At 42.2% G+C, this 23,106-nt stretch overlaps 2 protein-coding genes across 2 annotated transcripts in view; one reads left to right on the top strand and one right to left on the bottom strand.

The window, feature by feature from the left end:
* plcl2 (phospholipase C like 2) overlaps positions 1–14,965 on the top strand; it is a 43,470-nt gene extending 28,505 nt beyond the window's left edge. The window contains exons 5-7 of the mRNA XM_026183506.2: positions 3,727–3,802; positions 9,184–9,293; positions 10,810–14,965. Coding sequence (XP_026039291.1) covers positions 3,727–3,802; positions 9,184–9,293; positions 10,810–11,013 — 390 coding nt within the window. The 3' untranslated portion in view covers positions 11,014–14,965. The remainder of the gene's footprint in view (positions 1–3,726; positions 3,803–9,183; positions 9,294–10,809) is intronic.
* The window catches only part of LOC145431876 (uncharacterized), a 59,396-nt gene continuing 43,270 nt past the window's right edge, over positions 6,981–23,106 (bottom strand). Inside the window, exons 5-6 of the mRNA XM_080308164.1 lie at positions 7,779–7,841; positions 6,981–7,382 (exon numbers count right to left, since the gene is read on the bottom strand). Coding sequence (XP_080164290.1) covers positions 7,306–7,382; positions 7,779–7,841 — 140 coding nt within the window. The 3' untranslated portion in view covers positions 6,981–7,305. The remainder of the gene's footprint in view (positions 7,383–7,778; positions 7,842–23,106) is intronic.

The raw sequence follows: 23,106 nt of genomic DNA, 5'->3' as shown, positions 1-23,106 counted from the left end.
ACAACACTGGCTTACCTACTAGTCCCATGTGGCCATTAGAGAAACTACAGTTCTTGGCTCTTTTGTCTTTAGGTTCAACTCTGGATTCAAAGAATACACCTGTGCATTTGCATTATTTGTTATCCAAATGATACATTATGCATTAAACTAAAAAAATGGAAATGGCAAAAGCTTCATACCTTGCAACTCAAGGACGAACATAGGAAAAGGACTCTGATGCAGACCGATTAAGGTGACCCCTCTGCTCTATTCAGACATGAGAACGGAAAGCTAGGTAATTGGCCCTGATGGAAGGAGCGCCAGGAAAATTGAGTTGGAGAGGAAGAAAGAAGAAAATGACGGGTGTTTGGGGACTAAAATCAAATAAATTAAGATCAAGGGCTTAAGTGGTGTGAAGCTGCAGGCCTTGATCATCAGCAGAGTGCCAGAAGTGATGGCAAGCAGAAAGGTGTGGCGGCAAAAGATGAGCTGACAAGTGCATACGCGTAAGAAAAAGAGGGAGTGCAACCTTAAAATAATGTTAAATAATGTATGGATAAGTACAATTAGAAATTCTGGTAGTGTGTCAAAATCCACCGCAGGGAGTAGCCAGGCTTTCAGCTCCTGATTGGCAAAAATAGAATGTGGGTCTCAATGCTGCCCATTTGTGTGCTAAGAGAAAAAGCTGGAGAGACTCGGTAGTATGCCAGCTCGAGCTCTTAGGTAATATGGTCCGATTTCTGTTTGTACTCACAACAGATTAACTAAGGGCACAGAGTGTGGATGGAGAAAATACAAAGTCTTTGAAACACTGAACCGAGGGGACTTCAAAACCCATATGTTAGGCTTTTATTGGGGAATAAACTTTGTTCTAGAATGGTTCTGCTAAGATGTCTGTTATCTGCAGTTCAACCGCATACATCAAACAAGACTCATTAACACAATATTTTTAATAACATTAAAGTTGTTGTTCACAATATATATTCTCTTTTTAGTTTTAGTGTGCAGAAATGTATCATTGAACTAACGTCACCTTGAAAATAAAAGACCATTTGTGTCTTTGTTAATGTGGGTGGTAATAATAATAATAACAACAACGGCCATAACATTTAGAGGATGCAGTTTAGTGTGCAAATAGGGAGCAGTCCACCCACTTACCTTACTAGAATATGCCTTTAAAGACGCTTGATTTGCTGTGTCTGCCACCAAGACAGTAATTTCTTTACCCATCAGGAAAGTAATCACAGTGTGTGAGGCAGCTCTAAGTGCCGCAACTGCAGCTGCAGAGTGAGACAAACAGCCACAGTCACTTAGTCATGACTGCCTGTAGAAGAACATGGTGAGTCACCATATGGGTTTGTGCAACGGTGTCTGTCCCCCATACTGAGCACAGTATCAGGCAATGACTCTGCATAGTCATGCTTCGGGGGGAAAAAGGCTGCACGTTCATATTTATCTTCAGAAAACGTCTGCTGTGTTCTCACTTATTTTCTTAGAGTGCGTTAGAAAGAATAGCAGCTCAGGCCGTGACAAGTCTGTCGACATGCTCATAAAGGATAAGGCTGGCATTATTTCATATTTTCCTTATTAACACATCTGAAAAGACCAAAACGGTAGGAACAAACAAAGCTCTCTAATTTCATGGATTATACACCCTCGATTCCTTTCCTTGTATCCTTCCCGTGCATCTTAGTCCCTCCTACCAGAGATGCGAGGAGAGAATAATCGAGGCAACGGGGATTCAACAAAATGAGACATCCTCGCCTCTCAGCCATCAAAGCTGGCACAGCAGCAACATAAATTTTGTTGTAGTCCAGCTACTGCTGTATTTTATTGATTCAGATATGTGATCACATGATGCAATTCACACCATGGTGCAATGTGACAAGGTAGGCTATCATGCAGGCGATTAACCAAATTGCAAATAACTGAAACAGCATGCGAGTGCAAAGATCTAGTTGTTTGTGGTGTCGTCGTGTCACCTGTGTTTGTATAGGTCAGCTGCGTGCCACGCCTTTTACATTCTGATGGTAAAATCGCTTCTGTGCATCCTCGAGTATTACTCCTCTCTCCTCTGTCCTTGAGAAGTATGTTAGAAATGAAGGCATCCTTCAATGTGGTGTCCAGTGATGGATTTTGGAGTCACAGGCAGGAGGACAGAGAAGATTGCGAGGCACCAAATAGAGAAATGAGAAAAGCCTAATGTGCTTCTGGAAGGAAGATATATGGTAGTAAAATGTACCATAGTTTTGATTTTGTTTAAAGAGACAGCTTTATTAAATACAAACCAGACCTGTCGCACTTTTTCAAATTCTCCCTACGTATCTTTTGTAACTCGGCAACAAAGTTCAGTTGCGGATAGAAATTTTGATGCCTGCTAAGTAACGTATGGTCGGCGTATGCTGAACATGACACGCGAAGCAGACACAAACAGAATACGTAATATTGCATTGCAGGATGATGATGAGATGAAGATAATATACATGAAAATCCAAAGAACTGTTAATCATCAGTGTATGTGTGATAATATTCGTGCAAAGTTTTGTTCAGATTAAGCACCAGTTAAGGACGAGGTGGGACTGCGTCATTACAGTAAGACTGTCAGAGCAGTGAAGTACAGCCTCTGTTGGATTAAGTACTATATATTTTCCCCTCTATCGCTCTCTATACGGGCCTCCCTGATTTCCCTCTTCTCTGGGATCTGGCTGGCAGGCTCCAAAGATTGATGTTGGGGCCACAGTGATGCTTGTTTTTGGCTTTGTCTCTCCGATCTCTGCAATAAAACATTATTCATCATTCCTTAATTTCCATCTTGGCAGCTGAGCCGGGCCGCCTGGCTTCGCAGCACAACCTCTATATGCTTAAGTCACACCGGGAGTGAACAAGTCAATTACGACCGTGCCGCACCAGTAACCTACAGGCACTTAATTGAAATCAAAAGTGCAGTAACATTAGGGTATAAATAGCATCCCCATCAGATGAAAAAAATGAAGCTATTACTAAAATAATTGTGGCAAAAGATCCAGATGGTCTTCCAGGCACCCTGTTTACTCCATGCTTATTTACCCCCGTCTCTGACAGCCTACATATGCACCATTAACCTCCTGAAACAACATGCTGCTGCCGTCTTCCTTGTGTTAAAAAAATGTTTTCGTTATTTCTTTATTTTTTTTGTTTACTGTTAGGAAGAAGCAGCGCTGGCATTTAATATGTAAATGGATTGCCACAAGAGTTTCAACAGTCTGCAGGTCAGCAGAGTTTGTGCACTCAATTAGAGGTGCGCATAAGACCAGAGGAGCTAAACTTAGCATCTGTCGCAGCTGCAGCTTCACAGAGAACACAGTAATGGTGTTGCTGCTTGAGAATGACTGACATGTTTTTAATTGAAATGACCTTAATTATCAGCACTTCCTTTGAAAAAAATACTTTCCAACCAAAGTCAGATTTGCACATATATATTTTTCTCATTTAAAACAGGACACTGGTGGTGTTTCAGGGAAGAAAAGTAACTTTTAATAAACAACCTAATTGCTTGTGTCTCCTACCCTCTAATTTTGGCTTTCAAAAATGCAATTTAGCAGCCTGGCCCACTCACATCCCCTGTAATAACAACTTGTTTTCTAAGCACTCCCTGGATAGAAACTGCCTGCTAGCAGACAGACTGCTTCCTGCTTTGTTGTGGGATGCTAGTTTTGCTGATGTGGAAACTAAAGGCAAATGTGAGCAAATATGTTTGTGTGCTTTCAGGTAATCCAGACCAGCAAGACGCTGCTAGAGAGCTCAGAGGGGGTGTACGAGAGAATCCTACAAACCCAAAAAGCAGGTAAGATACAGTCACACAGGAGAGGAGGAAAACCCTTAAAAGGCAGAATTTCCTGACACCACTAATCAGCATCTGAGTGTTTGCCTGTGGCCGCATGTCTCCTCTGAAGCCACAGAGGTGACGTGGGATCAGTCAATATGAATTAATTAGAATTTTCTTATTTGCATAAGTGGAATTACCATTTGATTCAGGTTCATTAATGTGATCCAGTCACTGTTTCTCTTTGAAAAGCTGCCATTCAAATAGAGGTGTTTAATTCACACCTGTAAGAGCCTCTGTCCTGTATTCTAATTACATGGTTCGAGACTGAGTGACGAGTGAAATGGGGGAAGACTGTGTGAAGTTAATAGATGGCAATCTATCCACACACACGCCATTCAGTACCAGTTAGAGCTCCATGCCTTTATGGAGCCTTGGCCTGCCAGCCGATTGTAACATTTCGACTTTGTGTCAATAAGGGAAAAGCAAATCCATTCAAGTTTGGTCATCCTCATAGCTCACTGGATTTAAGATGCAGCACACAGATGGGCTCTGGAGGCACCGTTTCTTCTTGAGTCTGTGTTAATGATTGAAGAGGACTGCCTTTTATTTTAGGGCCGTTCTTGTTTCATGAAGCAGCTATAGCAGTGAACCAAAAATATGGGTAAAACCTCTTAATTTTGAAGCTAATGTGATTCATATTGTAGCACTTTCTCGCAATGAATCCTGTCTAAGTAGTCTAGAGGGCTAATTTAACATTGAGCAAGCCTGCTGGAAACGCTTAGTGAGAATGGAAGGGCGCAGAGATGGACCATCATTACCACAGCTCAGCTTTATTGGCTTTCAGATGGGTGACTTATAAAATATTCATTGTCTATTGTCTTGCTGCATCAGAGAGGATGACGACTGTGCCTTTTTAAGCAATGTGAATCAAAGGCATTTTGGTGTTTTTCGTTTCAACCACCTTCCAGACCTTAACAATTACCAGCCAGTGGCTTTGGGCTAAAGATGTACTTGAACTTACTGACATCAGAAAGATCCCCCAAAGCCTTTGAATTTTTATTTAGAGCATTTTCTGTTTGGCTCCAAATTGGACTGTAGCATGCACAATTCAGAACAGCTTCTGTCCTAAATGCATGACCTGTTTGTGTCCCTCAGCCATAATAACACCCTGTGATCTGTACGGCCTTCATTGTACACATCAAAAGGCGTCCTTTTTTTCCCCTCTTTTTTGGCTTTTCTTTGTCTGCAGTTTGCAAATTTAGACTATGACGTTACTGTTACCGGCTTACCACAGTGAGATTACATGTGCCAGCTGTTGTGTTGCTTATCTTCCATGTAAAGTAGTTAAAAAGATAAAAGCCTGAAAAAGATGCCTGCCAGGCATTATTAGATCATTTTTACCTCACAAAATTGCATTTCATTATCAGTTCTGTTGTGTTCCGGGGCAGATGCTTGATCTTGATTTGTTACTGATTTAGAGGAGATTTAAAAAGTGGCTATTATCATATAATTGAATATGCTAGTATGCCTGCGCAGGTTACCAAACTGAGTTTTGAATTAACCACATTTTAGTGGTAAAGAACAGCGCATCACTCTTGTTGAGCTCTCACCTCTTTAGTGCAGCCTGGCTCATAGCAGATAACTAGCTATTATGATCCAGTTAAATTGTAAAGTGTTGTAGGCAGACACAGACTGAGTGTGGCATGTGAACAGTTCACTAGTCGATTAAATGTTATACGCTACAGTCAGTTAAACTCTTTAATTAAAGCTGGCACACCTCCAGAATACCTTTAAAAAAAAAAAAAAAGGACCCTCAGAGTTGTTTGAGGGTGGAAAACTGTCTACAGTGGTCGACTGTAAACATGTTTTGGAGATTTTTTACGTGGGACTGTACAGATCAAAGATGCTTTTGTTTCCTTGCATTTTACAAATTTAGAGCATGACAAGAATTGACTGCTTTTCAAAGCCAGCCTCAAGTGGCCACTAGGGGAACTGGAGGTATTGGCGCTGTTTTGGCTTCAGAAGTTGCTCCTCGGTCCGACCTGACAAATGCAGCCAATGCGAGCGTTTCCTGGTTCAGCTGCGTTGAACTGCATGGCCTGTGTGGAATACATTTCGACCAATAGAAACGCAGAACGACATGAAACAGCATATATTACACGTGAAAACCATGAGCTGCCTCAAAAATGTAGGCAGGGTGCAGCGGCCAACCTCCTGTATGGAAGGACATATTAGGACACTTTAAATGAAACCATAGTCCAACAAACGAGTAAGACGGGAGTAAAAATTTAAGAAGACAAGCATTTTTTTTTTTTTATTTCAAAAGCTTCCAGAGAAGCATGATGGGGACTTAAATCTCAAAGCATATTTATATATGATTATCCAAAATCAACTGGAGAAAATTAAACAACCAACAATTGCAAACTAGGACACAACAGATGGCAAACTGATGAACTTGAACATTGATTTATTTTCCATCCCAAACTGACATAATTCTATCCCAGCGGTGCATGCAGCATGGTTTTGTGCGTCTGTTGAGTAGAAACTGGGTCAGTATAAACCCAATTCCCCCTTTACAGAAAGCAGAATGTTTCAGCAGGAGCAGCTATTAAAGCTGTGAATAATCCATCACATCAGCTCAGACGAAGGAGGAGAGAGAGAGAAAAAAATGGACGTAGGTGGTGTCGGCGAACTCAGTCAGGTGTTTGCAGCTCAAACAGGGATGTCACCTCTCTCACCCGATACTCACTTAGGTTCCAATTAACATTTGGGGGAGCTGGATGGCCAAAGCTGCTGCAGACTAACATGATCAGCACAGAAGATGTTCTTTTAAATGCCAAGTTCAAAATTACAGTATTCAGTGCAAAGTGGAGCCACTGTGACATTTGGCAGAATACAAAGCAAAGAGCCAAAGTTTATTTTACAAGATAACATGACAGATTCTCAAAAATCAAATTGTCTAAAACAATCTTGTCCCTTTAAGCTTTCTTTAATCCGTTTGTAGAGCAGTGGATATTTTAAGGATATAATAACCATTACTTTGATTCTTTTCATTTTCTGGCTAATTATCTGCTTGTCAGCTTTTCTACTTTATGATGTAGATTTCTGAACATTTATACATAGAGTCAACAGTTTATCATCACTCCAGTTATACATACAGACACACGACTGTATACAAGTACAGTTGTGTGAGTTCTTAGCCAAAAGGCTTAATTTCAGCAATATTAAACAAACAGAAAAAAGTGCAATTGACCAAGAAGCTGTTGTATTGTTGCAGCATCTCTGGGGACTGGCCCATTGTGGTAAAGAATGAGTTGAGATTTACTGATCAATATACACTTTATCCTCACCCGTGGCCACGAGCTGGGAGTAGTGTACTCTGAAAGGGGTATGGGCACAGACACAGGCCGAAGAGCTCAGTGAGGGGGGGCTCAGAGCAGAGCCACTGCTCCTCCACACTGAAAGATGTAGTTCACGCCTCCCGGACACCACCTATGCAATGCGTTTCTGGCACGTCCTACCTAGAGCACTCCAGGACATCCTGGAGGCTCTGTGTCTCTTGGCAGGCTTGGGAACGTCTCAGTGTCCTGTGAAAGTGCTGTTGGATATAGTGGGAAGAGGGAGGTCAGGTGTCTCTGCTTAGACTGCTGCCCCTGTGACCCAGACCTGGATAATTGCTTAATCTGGATTTGTACTCCATGTCTGATAAAATTAGGTTTTAGTGGCATGTGTGGTATAAGTAGATATGATCCTGTCTTGCTGAAAGAATTATGAATTTAACCTATTGAAAAATTCAGGTCATGCTGCAATCCTTCACATTACGCCTTAGCCTTCTCGAAGCGGGCTTTACTGTACAGTTGCAGTCTTGCAGCATTACCTCAGAGATTAGAGTCTCAAATGCTTTGCTAAGAACGAGCTTTCCCCTTTCTTGCCTGCCAGACTCCATAAAACGTTGCTAGGCAACCTTCAGTGTAAGTTAAGTGTGTGTGTGCACCTTCTTCAGCACCGTCATGGTTCATGTGCGCAGCAGCAGCAGCTCTGTAGTTACAGTAGTGACCTGGAATTAAACAGATGTCATTTCACATTCGATTATAGCAAAAAATGGTGGGGAAAATACAAAAAAACAACTTGGGAGCGGTGACGTGACATCTGCTACAAATATGATAAATGTGTCACAACTGACTGAGTCCCGTCAGCTTCCTGAGGTTGTATTCATGCCAGAAGTCTGGTGACAGACGCAAATCCTCAGTTGAGTGGCTCCAAAACAGCCCAGCACCACACACCTATAATGGAGATTTCACACAAATGGGGTTTGGGGGGGGGGTTGTTGTCTCTCGCTCTCTCTCTCTCTCGTGCACACCATGTTTCCATGGCAACAGCACTGACAGGAACTACGACTGGCTCAAGCTGTTATCAGAGATTCAAGCGGAAATGTATGTGGAGTTTCCAGTGCAGAGATGTTACGCAGTCATGGAGTCTCTGCTCTGTCTGCCTTTGGTTTATGGTTCTCAGGCTGAAGTTTCCTGTTGCTGCCCTGCAAAGCAAAGTCAACTTTAAACATGTCCTTAGTCAGACTCAGTCATGCAGAGGAAGGAGGGGGAAAAATAGGAGAGGAGGGAAGAGGTGGGAAAGCTCCTCAGGAGACAAATCCCTCCTCTGTTGGAGGCCGTGATGCTAATCCACAGTGAAAGAGCGTCGTGTCCGTCTCCCACTCTCTCTGTTTCTGGGTCTCTTTTATCCCGCCTCACTGTTTCCTTCTCCTCATCTGTACTCCTGTCCCTTAGCATCCCTGTATTAGGAGGGTTTACCCAGGATTTGCACACTAGTCACTGCATGATATAGATTTCCCATTGATGATGCTGAAGAGAGGCATAAAACAGTCCCTCGCTGACAGGGACATCCCAGTGAAAATCTATGTATAAACACTGTGTGGATTCTAATAAAACAAAGCAGTCCCAAGAAAAGTCGGATACATTTTCCTTCCGCGGTCAATGAAAAGCTGAAAAACAGAGCACATTTTCCATCACGTCTGCTTTCCACACGACTTAATATTTTCATGGCAGGCGCTTGAGTTTGTGCTACAGGACAATCTCACCTGCTTTCCAGACCTGGTATGTATGTAACTGTGGCCACTGCGATCCATTATCACCTCGTATGCGTGCAGTGAGGAGACAGTAATGCTCTCCCACCTCCGGAGAGTCTCTGTACTTCCGCTGCTGGAGAAATGTGAATGTCGACAGTACATGCCAGGGTCTTTGCTTGCATGCGTTTCCTCACAGTGACAACAAGCCTAGCAAGCCTCGCATATCCCAGACTCCACTCTCGCAGCAGCTGTTCTTCTTTCCTAAACAAACACCGCACTGACTCGACACTCATTCTCGTCTGTTTCTCTCTCGCAGCTATGGAATTTCACGAGAACCTCCACGACCTGGCTGTGAAGGAAGGCTTGAAAGGCAGAAAGCTGCACAAGGCTGTGGAGAGCTTCACGTGGAACATCACCATTCTGAAGGTGAGATTTTCAGTCACATCACTTATAAGTCAAGCCAGTTTTATTAATGGAGGCCAATGCCACCACGTTGCTTAGAGGAGCTTTGCATAATAACCTTTATTTATCATACAATGGGCCCTGCTCGCTTCATCCTCTCACTTCGCTGTAAGCTACATTTCTTCTGATCCTTTTTGACATCATGACATTAGTTGGGAAAAAAAAAAAAGTGCCTTTCAGCAAGTGTTTAGAGGAGTCTTGAGATTTTCAGGACACAGGGATTGCTTGTATACGCTCAGCTTACTTAACCTTTATCCTGCTACAATGGCATGTAGACTGTATACAAACGAAACAAAGGAAAGGAATAAATAGATACACTACAGTGAGCTGCATGATTTATGGCTAAAAGCACCGAGTGTGTTCCCTGCCACAGCACCAGGACCAGAGCTGATCACTGTTAATCAATAAGGTGTTACAGTGCAGATCAAGTTTTGATCATAGTCAGCCTGACAAGTTGAACTAAAGTGCACGTTGATGACTGCATCAGCTACTCTGACATTTAAAGGAAGTGACGACAGAGAAACGCTGCTGGGAGGAAATCTGATTGTTGGTCAGGAAAATGATCTAGTCGGCCGTAAATGCTGCTTTAACAGTGACGTGTTCCACAATGATAAAGGCTCTCACGTATAAAAGAAACCTCATGTAACTTGTGTTTTAACCAACTTAAAATGAACTATTTAAGCCTGCTGTGGACTTTCAGTGTTAGAACTGCACAGATGTTCAGGTAATGTTGAAGCAGTGAATACATGTTTAAGAAAAATAAAGTTACAGGTAGAACTAGGTGTGAAAAACATTTCAAATTTCATTAAAAACTCAACTGTATGTTGTGCTTATAAAACCAACTGCAGTGAAATTAAAGTATACAGGAGACGTGTTCAGCTCTGCGACCTGTTCAGGGTCTGACTCTCGCCCAATGACAGCTGGGATAAGCTCCACCCTCTCTGTGACCTTGAATTAGACAAGCGTTTAAAAAGATGGACGGATGGATGATTCGTTACGTTTGTCACTGCACAGCAGAGGCACGAGGACACTTTGTGGGACGTTAGTGAAACTGGAATGTTTATGGACTGTGAGTCAGTGACCTTCCCAAAGCATTTGTAATAAACTTTTCGGAGCCAATAACATCTTAAATCTGACACTGACACAACTCTACAACACATTAATCTAAACACAGAGGTAAGAGCGATCAGCTCTGCAGCTTCCTCCCTGAGCCTGGTTCAACTAGAGGTCTTTAACCCCACTGTTCCCAAGTGCTGTTCATAGAGAATAGAAAATATATGCTAATAATATACCATCAAATATTTGGGGTGCTCTTTGATATTGTATGGTTTTCTTTATTTTACAGTGTAACACCCCTTGAGATGTTTGTGTAGTGAATTAGCGTTGCACAAATTAAACTGAAAGAAGTTTTACAAGCTACAGTTTTTCCTGACACCCAATTTGCTGCTGTCTGACTCTGTGATCTGTGTTTACCTCTCAGGGCCAGGCGGATCTACTGAAGCATGCCCGAAGCGAAGTCCAGGAGAACCTCAAGCAGATCCACTATGCCGCGCTCACCTGTAAACTGACTAAAGGTAGCGCGGTGAGCGGTTCCTTCGGCTCTGAGTCCAAGAGCAGATGCAGCCTTGAGGCCATCCCGGAGAAGGCCATCGCGGAGGAGGAGCTGACGGACGAGGACAACTAGACGCGCAGACCTGACGCCCACCTTCAGACCTCCACTCTGTTCTTGCCTCCTGAGCTCAAAACCCAAAGCTTTGCTCCTTCACCAGTCTGTGTCTTTACCCAGACATCACTGCTCCGTGCACGCTAGTGTTTCTTCACATTCCATCACAAACATTCCTGCATCCCAAGCGCAGCTTTAACCTCTCTAACTTCTGCCATCAGTAAAACGCTGCTTTTCCAGGCACGAGCTCAGTTCACCACACGGCTTCACTGCAAGTTAATTCAAGTCTAGATAACTGGCAAATTACTAATGGAGCATTTGCTGCACATGTGCCACCAAACCTTCCCAGTCATCAAGCTCAGATCTCTACATCCTCCACGCCACTGCACAAGTTTGCTGCCATTCGTCTAACCCCAACTCTTCTCCTGACTGAACCAGGAGAGATGAGTGAACTACCAGCCACCAGACTGTTTAAGACATTCAGCTGTTTGGAGACAGTGCACTTCTACTCAGCAGAACAGGTGTTAAGAAAAGATATGAAGGAAAAAAAGCCGCGGATTGTTGTAAGAGATTTCCTAAAGCACAATTTTCTGGATTTACTGTATGAATGTAACGGGACAGGAGGAACAACAAGCCGACGGGAGAAGTCAATAAATGGTAGACGAACACATGTGAATGGGAGTAAAGAGCTGTTTACAATACTGAACTTGTCCATGTTTTTGTCTGCCAAAACAGTATACTGTGTGTATATATGGAGTTTTCTGTTACCTTTTTTTCCGCAGAGTGCATCATTTTATTATTGTACACTTGGAAATACAAGATTTATTTTATAAAAGATATATGAATATGTCTGTGGAAATACAAAGTTTTATTTGTCTGTGGACATCTGGTAACGAGGTTTATCACGAGGAAAAGTGACCCGAGTTTTCCCGGTGGAGCGCGCCAACACGTCGAGACAGAAGGACGAATAAGAGAATGTATTCATACAGTTTCTTTGGTGCAAACAACAACAAAGTCTCAAAATTCAGAACCAGCAACTGCACGGAAGAAACCGGTGACTGGACGTTAATGCACTCAACAGCTCGCAGTTTTAATCACATTAGCATTTCATTGGGGAATATATGGGGCTTTTATTTTTGGAGCATGCTCCTCCCACACGAGAGTGCTGAAACCTGTAATAAATATTAAAAAGATTAGATTTCTTCCAAGAAAAAAAAAAAAAAAAGCCAAACCAATTCCACAGATATTCAAAATAAACCAAATGAGAAATCTGTTCTGGCTGTGGAAAAAAAAGAAAACTCATCAGTCTGTTTTCTTGTAATTACTTGGTTTTGCTGAGCAGAATCATTGAATAGATCCTACAGGGACTCATCTCAAGGTTTCAAACACTGCCGCTCTCTAAGACACAGCTGAAGACACGCGTACAAGTTGACCTTTGGCCTCAGTGTCTTGGTGCAAAGGTCACGGCGATATTAAATGGACACAGTAGTACTCTTCAAAATTACAAATAGGTAATTTTGAAAAAGGTTTTGAAAACAACACCAAATAAAAATAATTAACAAAAGAACTGAATTAAATAGAACAAATTATTGACCCCCCAAAAAAGTGCTGGATGAGCCTTCATCTTATTGCATCTACCATTTTTAACAGACTGAAACAACCACAAGTCAAAACCAGTGTTCAACAAACAGTGATAATCATCAACCATTACACAGTCCATAACAGCCGTCTTCATGACAATCACTGTGTTAAGTAATGAAATCTATACGGACAAAGGTGACCTACATGCTTGAAATCACTAACCTCATGTGTTGGGAGCTTGTGAGACAGGACCTCACATTGTAGACTGGGTGCAGCCCCGTGACTTTGTCGCTGGTTAGTAAAATCCTGTTATGAAGCCGAGCGCTTTCCCCATTTGTTTAAGACAACCCAAAGCTAGCGATTGATCCCATCGTCATTAGAAGCGTTTACGTTATTAAGAAAGCGAAGAAGTCTGGGGTATTTTACCAGAGATTCCCCTACCATCAGAGGTTTTTTGTACCCAGAGTCATTGCTCCCCTGCTGGCCATGAAAGAACACAAGTTTAAAGCACATTAGCTTCGCCAAATCCATCTTTTATACTTTCCATGTTTGAGATGCTGAGATAAACTCAAGTGCCTGGGAGGTCTGGGTAGGAGAGAGTTATGTTTGGCCAAGGTGCAGGGAAGCCATTGTGAGTACACGTTAAGTCACAAGTTTTAGTTGCGTTCATTCAATACTAAATACTGACTGGCTATATTTAGAAAGCCCTGCACACTGAAAATGTAACCTGTGCATTTATTTGTAACACCATGTCCTCCACAAACCTTTAGTTGAAACCTGTCTTGCTATTGCAGTACTGCGGTGCACCATGGCAGAGGTGCCACAGGACTCCTTGTGTGTCTGAGACGTTAGCAGCTTTGATAAGAATGGCAGTATTTGACACCACGGGTATGAGAACATGCTGCACTCACTTTGTATGGGAAGAAACAAAAGGCTATGGATTCAGTTTACGCCACAAAGATGTTTCCCTGAAATGCCTCATTTTGCAGTTACCACAGCTCCACTTATCCACTTTTAAGTTCTCACCTGACGAAAAACTGTATCATACAGCTCAAGCAGATTCTGTCTGTGATTAACAGCACTTTGACAACCCTTTGTAAGAATATAAACTCAGGGCTGAAGAGATGGTAGAGAAGGACACCGACTTCAAAGTAATAAAAGCTTCATATCCATTCCTGGTGACAGAGCAGCAATCGATCCACAGTTACCCTTTGATTAAACTGTGCCTCGCTACTGCTAACTAAAAGCAAGTGCAAGCAGGGACTGAGAAAAGGGCATTGTCTTTGAACATGACTTTACTGTGACGTTGCTCCATTGACACGCCGGCTTCCCTTTCATTTGTCCCTCCAATATTATCTCTATTTATAATCTCACAATAGTAAAGTAGATATTTTTAATTACTGGACAAAGGCGGCCTGAAATAATAAGTATATATAAAATAATTAACCCTAGAAAATGATGTAAAATGCACTTGACATTTCAGAGCCTTTAAAAGGAGGCCGGTTATGCTTGTCTTTTATGTATACACATTAAAAATAGTGGATGTTCATATTTAACATGGCCAGTTTCAAATATGGAGATCAGCCTTTGTGTGAGTGACCTCTGTGGGCCTCCTGTTATCCAACTGTGAGAGCGGATATCCCTAACGTGGTCACCTGAGGCGCACAGAAGCCTCACCCACCTATTTAAATGATTTGTTCATGAGGGGCAGCCAATGAAGAGAATCTGGTTGAGGTCAGACAGATGAGGGACAGTGCTGAGGATTATTCTGAAAGCTACTCTACACGAGTCCAACAATAATCTATTGGACCACAGAAGGTCTCGTTTTGAAAATTTTCAAAACAAGTATCTGATTTGTTGCCTTATGGGGAGAGCTTAATGATCTGAGGAGAGTACAAATTAAGTCAGTGCGACTTTGACGCTGGTGTTGCGATTTAGGAAGAGATAAAGCTGAAACCTTAAAAAGTTTAACTGTGTGACTCTGCTCACCAGCTGCCCGTCTTTTACACTCAACAAACATGACTTGGGTTGTGGCACGATTTTTCTTTTAAAACAGGGTGGTAGCCCTTTTCAAACAAGCTGAACATCAATATCTTTGTCCACAGAATAAAAATGATTTAACTGCTAGCTGTCAGTGTAGCCAAACACATCCATAAATGTCTGCATCCTTTTTCAAATTCTCCCTTGTTGCTCATGATAATGTGCGTTTTTTTTTTCTTTTAAATGCTGTCCACACCTCCTGCAGATCATAAACCCACAACAAGACGTCAGTGCTGTGCCAGTTGGCGTATTTACAGTTGTTGTTGAGAGCATTTCAGCTGTATTTCAAGTCTCTTTACCTGTCAAATAAAAAAGAAAAAAAAATGAACTCAATAAACATTGTTGGATAGATCATGTGTTTGTGTTTGACTTTACTCGATACTTTTTAACCTGGGGGCAGAGATGGCTTCCTCGTTCTTAGGCAGTGTTTACTTACTTCCCGTCATCTGCTCTCTCGCTGCACAGTGATCAGCTCGCCCGCCTCCCTGCAGCAACCGTCCTCCACTCTTCTTCAGGCTGCACCGTGTCAGACTGACCTTCCCACTCCAGTCAGCCCTGCTTCTGCCTATTTTTGCCAATGTAGGTTGCTCTGTTAGGTAATTTACATCCCAGCGTCATACTGAATCCCCATTTGCTCCTTCTCAAAGAATAAGAAAATCCCTCTTGCATTAAAGGAATATTCCACCTATTTTTCATCCCCTCCCTGCAGCTTTGACTCACGCAGGCCTCGCTAATGGTTTCTAATCCAGGAACCAAACCCAAGTCTCCTGCTGCTCTTATTCCAAGTCACATTACAGCCTTGGAATGTTAAATGCTAAATGTTCCCAAGGTTAGTTTCGCTTTTAATATTCACATCAATCATGCTCACAGTGCGTGAGTCCACAAAGATGTGACTATTTTCAAGGGCAGAGATGCCTCGTTCCAACTCCCCCAGCTGGTTTTTTTTTTTTTGCACATCCATCAGTATCGATTAGCTCCCTGTGTGTTGAGCTGAGCAGAGCCAGCCTGGGGAAATAAAGCTTAGGCTTGCTTTGGATGGGTCTGTCGCCAGCATGCACGCTCACAAGTGCTCATGCACAGGTAGCAAGCAAAGGCAGACCCTATTTTATGGGTAAGACAGCTGTGCAGTTGCTACCAAACAAACTTTATTTATATAGTGAGTCACGAGTGTATTATGTTTGGAGTCCCTAACTGAGAAAACTGCAAAAACTGAGTAAAGAGCAAGTAACCAATACTCGATTTCACACATGGTCACTAAAAAAGATTTAATTTATTAATCAGCTGGGTTTTTTTTTTTCCTTTTTTATTGGGGGTCAACCTCAATGATCTACCACACGTGGAGGCAGTGACAATCAGCTAAATGGGTGTAAAGAGCACTGAAACTGACCCGAATGGCCCTCTAATGCTTTCTGTAAAGAGCTTTTTAACGAGCGTTAGCATGTCACCCGAATGTTTATACAGCAAAATGTCTTTTATTAGCCATCAGAGAGTTCAAAACGAGGGTATCGGCACTTTCTGAGCCATGCTCTGCTGTCAGTGGGACTCATTAAATGTTGTTCTATAGTGTCAAGGCTGCAGGTTTTACAATCTTACTAGTAATTTCTATCTTTGTGCTAGATAACAAATCATAATTGAAACCCTAAAAAAAAAAAAGACATATTCAAGTACTCCTTTCTGGAAAAGAAAATAGCTTGATTTAGCAAACGTCACCTGAAACGTGGCGATGTGATAATCGAGGCTGTCCTGATGTATAAATTTTGTGTTCGAGTAAATCAACTTCCTAGGAGAGCTTTCTTACAATGAAGAGGGCTCTCAAACAATACAAGGGTGGAGGGTTATGACACTAAACATCGTCTGGAATTAATCAGCAGACGAAGCCTGGCTCACACTTTCCCAGAAGTTAAGCAACAGCACTGCGGTTAAGATGAACGGATAGACGGATGGGTCTTGAGTGCAACGTCTGAAGCTAAATCATCATCTGCATGTTTACAGCAGTGCGCTGGCACTCAAGCGAACTCTGTGGGAAGCTGTTTGGACAAGGCATAAAACAAAAGGCAGTGCAGGATAGGCTGTCAGCGAAGATGCGTTCTGTTTGGGTTTTCCAAGCAGACGTCACTGAATCCTGTGCTAGCTCGACGCTGGCAGAACAGTGTGTGTCCCTCCTGCTTGCATTGGAGGAGTTTATCACAGCACGTCAACGCTGTTTGGCTGCAGTAGACTCCAGATACCTTTTGCAGATGAGGTCTGAGATGGAGTACAGGTCATCAGTTCATCAGACTCCATCCTTCTGTTTTTATACCACTCTGTATCATGATCTTCTTTTCCTCACTTGTTTCTTCAGCTTATTGATTCCTCCTCCATCCTCTCAACAGATCGAACTATTCTTATCTTTGACACCTCGTCAGTCAGCAGTCAGATGACATTTAAAACCCCACAGGAAGCCTGTGTGAATGTGAAGAGTGGTGTGAATGACCCCTAAGCCTGGAGCGTGGAGCTTAACTCTAAAAATGGGGAAAAGAAAAGACCGGCTAAATTCCCATGTTGTTATAAGCAGAGCCTGGTGGATACAGAATTTTCAGGAGTAAGAAAATTCAGAGATAATAGATAACACACAAAACATAACCACACAGTATGGTGAAAATATAATGACAAGAGAAAATGATGGGAGACATAATTTAACTGTGGAACGTCTTTTTATACACTATCCTATTGGGATTGGTTAGTTATTCTGAGGCAGCCGATAGGTACCGGACAGGCCAAGCGGAACATGGCTCGGTCAGTGGCGGAAGCTAAAAACTCAGGTGTGGGAAGAGTTTCAGAGAGGCCATGGAAAAAGACTTTCGGACTGCCTCAGGAGGGGAAAACTGTGCTCTACCTGCACTCTGTATAGTGCGGGTGGGGTGCTGCTGACTTCGACTGAGAATGCTCTCAGGCGGTGGAAGGAATACTTCAAGGACCTCCTTAATCCCACTGGCACGTCTTCCATGGAAGAAGCAGAGTCTGGGGATGAGGGTGACGACTTGTCTATCTCTAGGGGTTAAACAACTCCGTGGTGGCAGGGCCCCTGGGGTGGACGAGGTTTGTTCTAGGGCTGTCTTGGCCTCTTGCCTCTACAATGTTGCATGGAGATGAGGGGCGGTACCTCTGGATTGGTGGTTCCCATCTTCAAGATGGGGGACCGGAGGGTGTTCCAACTATAGGAGATCACACCTCAGCCTCCCTGGGAAAGTCTATGCCAGGGTGCTGGGAAGGAGAGTTCGTCTGTTAGGTGAACCTCAGACGCAGGAGCAATAATGCACTTTTCGTCCTGGTCATGGAAAACTGGACCAGCTCTTTACCTTTTCAAGGATACTTGAGGGTGCATGGGAGTTTGCCCAACCGGTCTACGTGTGTTTTGTGGACCTAGAGAAGGCATTTGACCTTGTCCCTCGGAGTGTCCTGTGGGAGGCGCTTTGGGAGTATGGGGTGTCTGGCCCATTACTATGGGCCATTCAATCCTTGTTCAACCGTTGCAGGAGCTTGGTCTGCATAGCTGGCAATAAGTTGGACTAGTTGCCGGTGTGTGTTGGACTGGACACCGAAGGGTGGCTGGCCTCTCCCTCAGAGATGAGGTGGGGGTTTGCCCATCTGGGAGGAGCTCAGAGTAGAGCCGCTGCTCTTCCACATGAAAAGGAGCCAGTTGAGGATGTGGGGGCATCTGACAAGGATGCCACCTGGGCGCCTCCTGGGTAAGGTGTTATGGGAATGTCCCACCGGGAGGAGGCCCCGGGGCAGACCCAGGACACGCTGGAGAGATTATATCTCTCAGGTGGCCTGGGAATGCCTTGGTTTTCCCCTGGACAAGCTGAAGGAAGTAGCCGGGGAAAGGGAGGTCTGGGTTTCCCTGATTAGGCTCATGCCCCCGCGACCCGGCCCCAGATAAGTGGAAGAAGATGGATGGATGGAACTTTTAGTACACTCGGTAGCAGCTTGGTGAAGACAAAGACACTGCTTGACTCTGCACCACTGAAGCCAGGGAAAATCTCGCTAATATTTTAAATAAACCACCATGACGTTACTGATTAATTGGCACAGTCCTGTTTTGAAGATGCAAAATGTTTGGCGTCACCATCACCAGCTTCACCTTTTCAAACTGAATGTAACAAGTAAGACGCAGACAGGGACAATAAACTGTATGTTTAATGGCCACAAAGTGTCCTTGCTTTATCATCTAAAACTACCATAATTTACAACATCAGCATAATGTTGTACTCAATAACATTTGAAACAGCAAAGTATTTAATAAAGGCTTTGAGCAAGAAAGCCAAGCACTTACTTTGTCCCACAGACTTTCATACGACTGGATGGTTGAGGCAGTTCCACACTGGCTTTACTTTTTAGATCAAGAACTACTACTTCTGAGTGGTAATGTAGAATACTTAATCTGAAATTCATAGTCACAAAAATGAATAAATGCATTTTTAAAATAAAAACACATTTTATAACGGCTTGTTTTATTCAGCCAACAGACAAAAAAAAACCCCAAAAAAAACAAAACACAAAAAATACAAAAATGTTCACGACTCTAGTGGTGTAATGGTTCTAATGTATTACTCCTGGACTGTTTAATAAATGCCATTGGGTTCAGAACTCCCTGTGATCCAAACAGCTGCTGCCAGAAGTCTTTTTATGTTGATATATTTGTTTTCCTGGAACTTGGCAGCGAATAATTGCCAGTGTAAGAGTTATTGTCCAGCTCTTGCATACTAGCAGGATTAACCTTCAATGACGCATTTGCAGTGTGACTTTAATTGATTTTGATTTCACAACTTCATCAATCAAAAAGTCTCCATGTGGTAATTTCCATAAAGTTTATTTAAATGGCTCAGTCTGAAAAAATTAATCAATACAAAAACAAAGTGAAGTGGTTTTAAAGCTAAAACTGAACTACTGGGTTTAGTTGTTAATTTAGGATAAAGATGAATGTGGGTTTTTCTTTACATTTAAAGGTATCTGACATACAAAAGCGGATGATTATCACACTTGGCAGCTGAAACTGGATAATTTTGTGCCTACTTTAAATACTGGAAACAAAATTACCAAAAATGACCCTGATTAATTTTCTGTGGACCGCTTTATTAATTTACTGCATAGCTTCTGTTGGTTGACACTAACCACTAATATTTTAATAATAAATAATATCAAAAGTAATGGGTCACAGAAACCTTCCTTATCCCACGATGCATTGCTAAAATAAAACATGCTGCTATTGACAGAGTGCGTGCACTCTGGTCCTTTTATTGACCCAATATTGCGCGTGGCTCTGAAACGACCAGTCGTTTAATTGATTATTTGACTGACTCAAAATTATTCGAATGATTTTTTGCATCATTTATCAAGCGCAAACGGTTTTGTTTTGTTGTTTCTTTAGGACTTTAAACAATAGAATAAAGATTTGGGTTTGGAGCTATTGGCTGGAAAAGCCTTTAAAAGAGACCTGTTGTCAAACTCTGGCAAAAATAAAGAGTTCATTTAAAAACCTAATCGAAACAATCAAACTCATGGTTATTCCCATATCAACTGCTAGATATTATCACTGATGAATGCAGAAATTGTTTTACAGCTCAGGGTTGATTATTCTGTTTTCTGTAGCTAAGGGGGTATTACGAGTTGCACGCATGTGGTTTTCAGCAGCAGTTTATCATTTTTGGTTCCACACAGCAAACAGAGGACAAACTATCATGAGGATATTTTTCCATAGCATTAATTAAACCAAAAAACTTCTGGTCTACTAAAATCTCTTCCTCTCTTCGGTCATTTGATTGGTCCCAAGGGGTAACTCGCATCTCCTAGTGTGTGGATTGCACTCTAACTGCTAGCCTTCCCAGCCTAAATGAAATACACTATATTGCCAAAAATATTCACTCCATCCATCCAAATTATTGAATTCAGGTGTTCCAATCACTTCCATGGTCAGAGGTGTATAAAATCGAGCAACTAGGCGTGCAGACTGCTCTCAGGAGCTCGTACAGTGATAGGATGTCACCTGTGCCACAAGACCAATTGTAAAATTAAAAAATAGACTAGAATATAATAGCCCTTTATTATCATTGTACATCTACAATGAAATTCTGGGTGCTCCACACCAACTGTGCTGACTAAAATATAGGTAGTAGACAGCAGGAATAATTAGCAAACAAGAGAAATATATACAAAAATACGAGAAAGGCACGAATGAAAGTGATCAGTGTGTTGCAGGAAGACGCATGCTATATTACAGTCAAATGAATGATAAACATGGACTTTATGCTAAACCTATTTACTACAATGAATGCACTCATCCATCCATCCATCTGCAGTCTAACAGGAGATTCCCAAGCCTCCCTCTCACTAGCCACCCACTCCAACACTTCTGTGGGAACGGCGAGGTGTTTGTAAATCATCTGAGAGACACCATCTCTCTGGCTCCCTCTTTGCCTCACTCATGAATACGACAGTGATATAGCTGATTTCCTCAGCTCTGGTCACAAACTCATTCCAAAACGTTTTGGGGGAACGTTGGCTCACGGCACAGTGAATCACAGGAGCTCTGTTGTCTGGGGCAATATGCCCCCTGCAGGGTCTCCCAAGTCAAACTGGCCCTGGACTGGCCAGGTGGAGGCCTTGATGTTTCAATCCTTAGTGGTTCAAACTCGTTCTTTGGTTGTGGTACAGTGAAAAAACATAGTTTGTCTAAAGTGGTTCAGAGCCTTATCCTGACAATAAGTCAGGTTAAATAAAATAAACCAGAATTTTTATTTGCCTTTATAGGCCTTTATTTATTCAGGTAAAACAAATCTCATTGAGATTCAAAATCTCATTTCCAAGAGAGACCTTAACTTGTTTTTTTTTTTTTTTTTCTTCAACAGAACAGTTTGTCCATCTTTAATTAAACATTTTAAAATGAGATGCTTTTGGGTTTAAAAGCTCAATAAACTTATCAACTTCTGTTTATTGACCTGTATCGACCACCAGAAACACTTAATCAATAGACCCAAGCTTATTGAGATAAACAACAAAGGATAACCCAACACAAATTCCTGGTGAATATTCAATAATAGTGTGGCTTTGTCATGTAGCTATAAAAGATTAAAACTCCTTTAAAGACATTGTGTAGTTATTTTTAGGTCCAGAGAGCGACAGTCTTTCAAACGAGGACATCAGAGCATTCAAATGACCTGCGAATCACTGCAGACTCCCACTACATTTGTACTTCTGTCTGTGCTCACGAGTCTCCTCGCCTCGAGGCATCTAGACCTGGCACACACGAACGCCACACACTGTGGCAGTCACTTCTTCCATCCTTCACATCTTTTCTTAGTGAATATTTCATGCTCTGCTCGACACTAAACTGCCTGTCCCAGAGCGCCATCTTTCCCCTTTGTGGGAGGCAAGTGTTTGCTCTTCAGTAGCACTTAGTGCATTTTAGAGTAGATTAAGCATTGCCATGATCATGACCCAGTCATGAGCCCCATGGTGCAGTTAAAGGAGAGACCGTGGAGGCATATACAGGCCATGTTCAGGAAAGGTTCACTAAATGCAGACTCTCAGTGCTCATCTTAAGGCTGAAGCACAAGCCTTCTCTTTCAAAAGATGTGAGGAATGCACAAGAAACTGGGCAGATGCCATGGATAACGCAGCAGCCAATGACACCGTTTTTCTCCTCTGGAACGATGAGATACTGTTTGGCAGACTTATCTCAGGAGACACTTAATGGAAGGAAAATTTATATCACCAACAGCCATCAGGGCACTTAGTTTTACAGGGTGCCTTGTATAACCATGAAGCGTTTTATGCCCAAAGGCAAGGAGTTAAGTTTATTTATTGACACTGAAGGTTTAGCCTGACTAAACAATGTTTCATGCTATTAACATCAAAGCAGCACAGCAGGGCTTCATAATTATCTACATTTGGTGTTATTTGGGGGAATATTCAGTGTTTTTTCTGAAAAAAATAGTCTTTAAGTTATTGTGTTGCTTATAACGGAGATGATATTCTTATGTTAAAGACTTGAAACTAATGTTTCACATTTCTGCATGAAAAGAAGATCGACATGTTAGGCCTAAGGGATTCTGGGAAGCTTTTACACCGCATCCACACGTAAAGAATTTATGAAATGTTGTGAACACGATGGTGATTTGCTTTCTCTCACAGCTTCTTTCAGTGATACTGTCACTGTTGTTGTGTGCAATCTAACACTTGTCTGGAAACTTTTAGTATACTTATTAGGGTTGGGTGATATGTAGAAATTTTCCAACCGACAATCGTCAGTCCAATAATCGACGGTGGGCAATATATTCGCGCATGCGCAGACTTTTTGATGTGTGGAGCAATGTGATCATGCACAGACTACTTTGCGTGTTTACGACATAGAAATCCAAACATGGATGCACTAATTTCCCCCAAAAATTTAACGTTAAGGCATTAATGCGGCGTTGACCTGGTCATCACGATTAACACGATTAAAATTTTTAG

The sequence above is a fragment of the Astatotilapia calliptera genome, chromosome 11 (assembly GCF_964374335.1).
Source record: "Astatotilapia calliptera chromosome 11, fAstCal68.1, whole genome shotgun sequence".
Classification (NCBI taxonomy): Eukaryota; Metazoa; Chordata; class Actinopteri; order Cichliformes; family Cichlidae; genus Astatotilapia; species Astatotilapia calliptera.
This window is presented reverse-complemented; position numbering and strand designations above follow the sequence as displayed.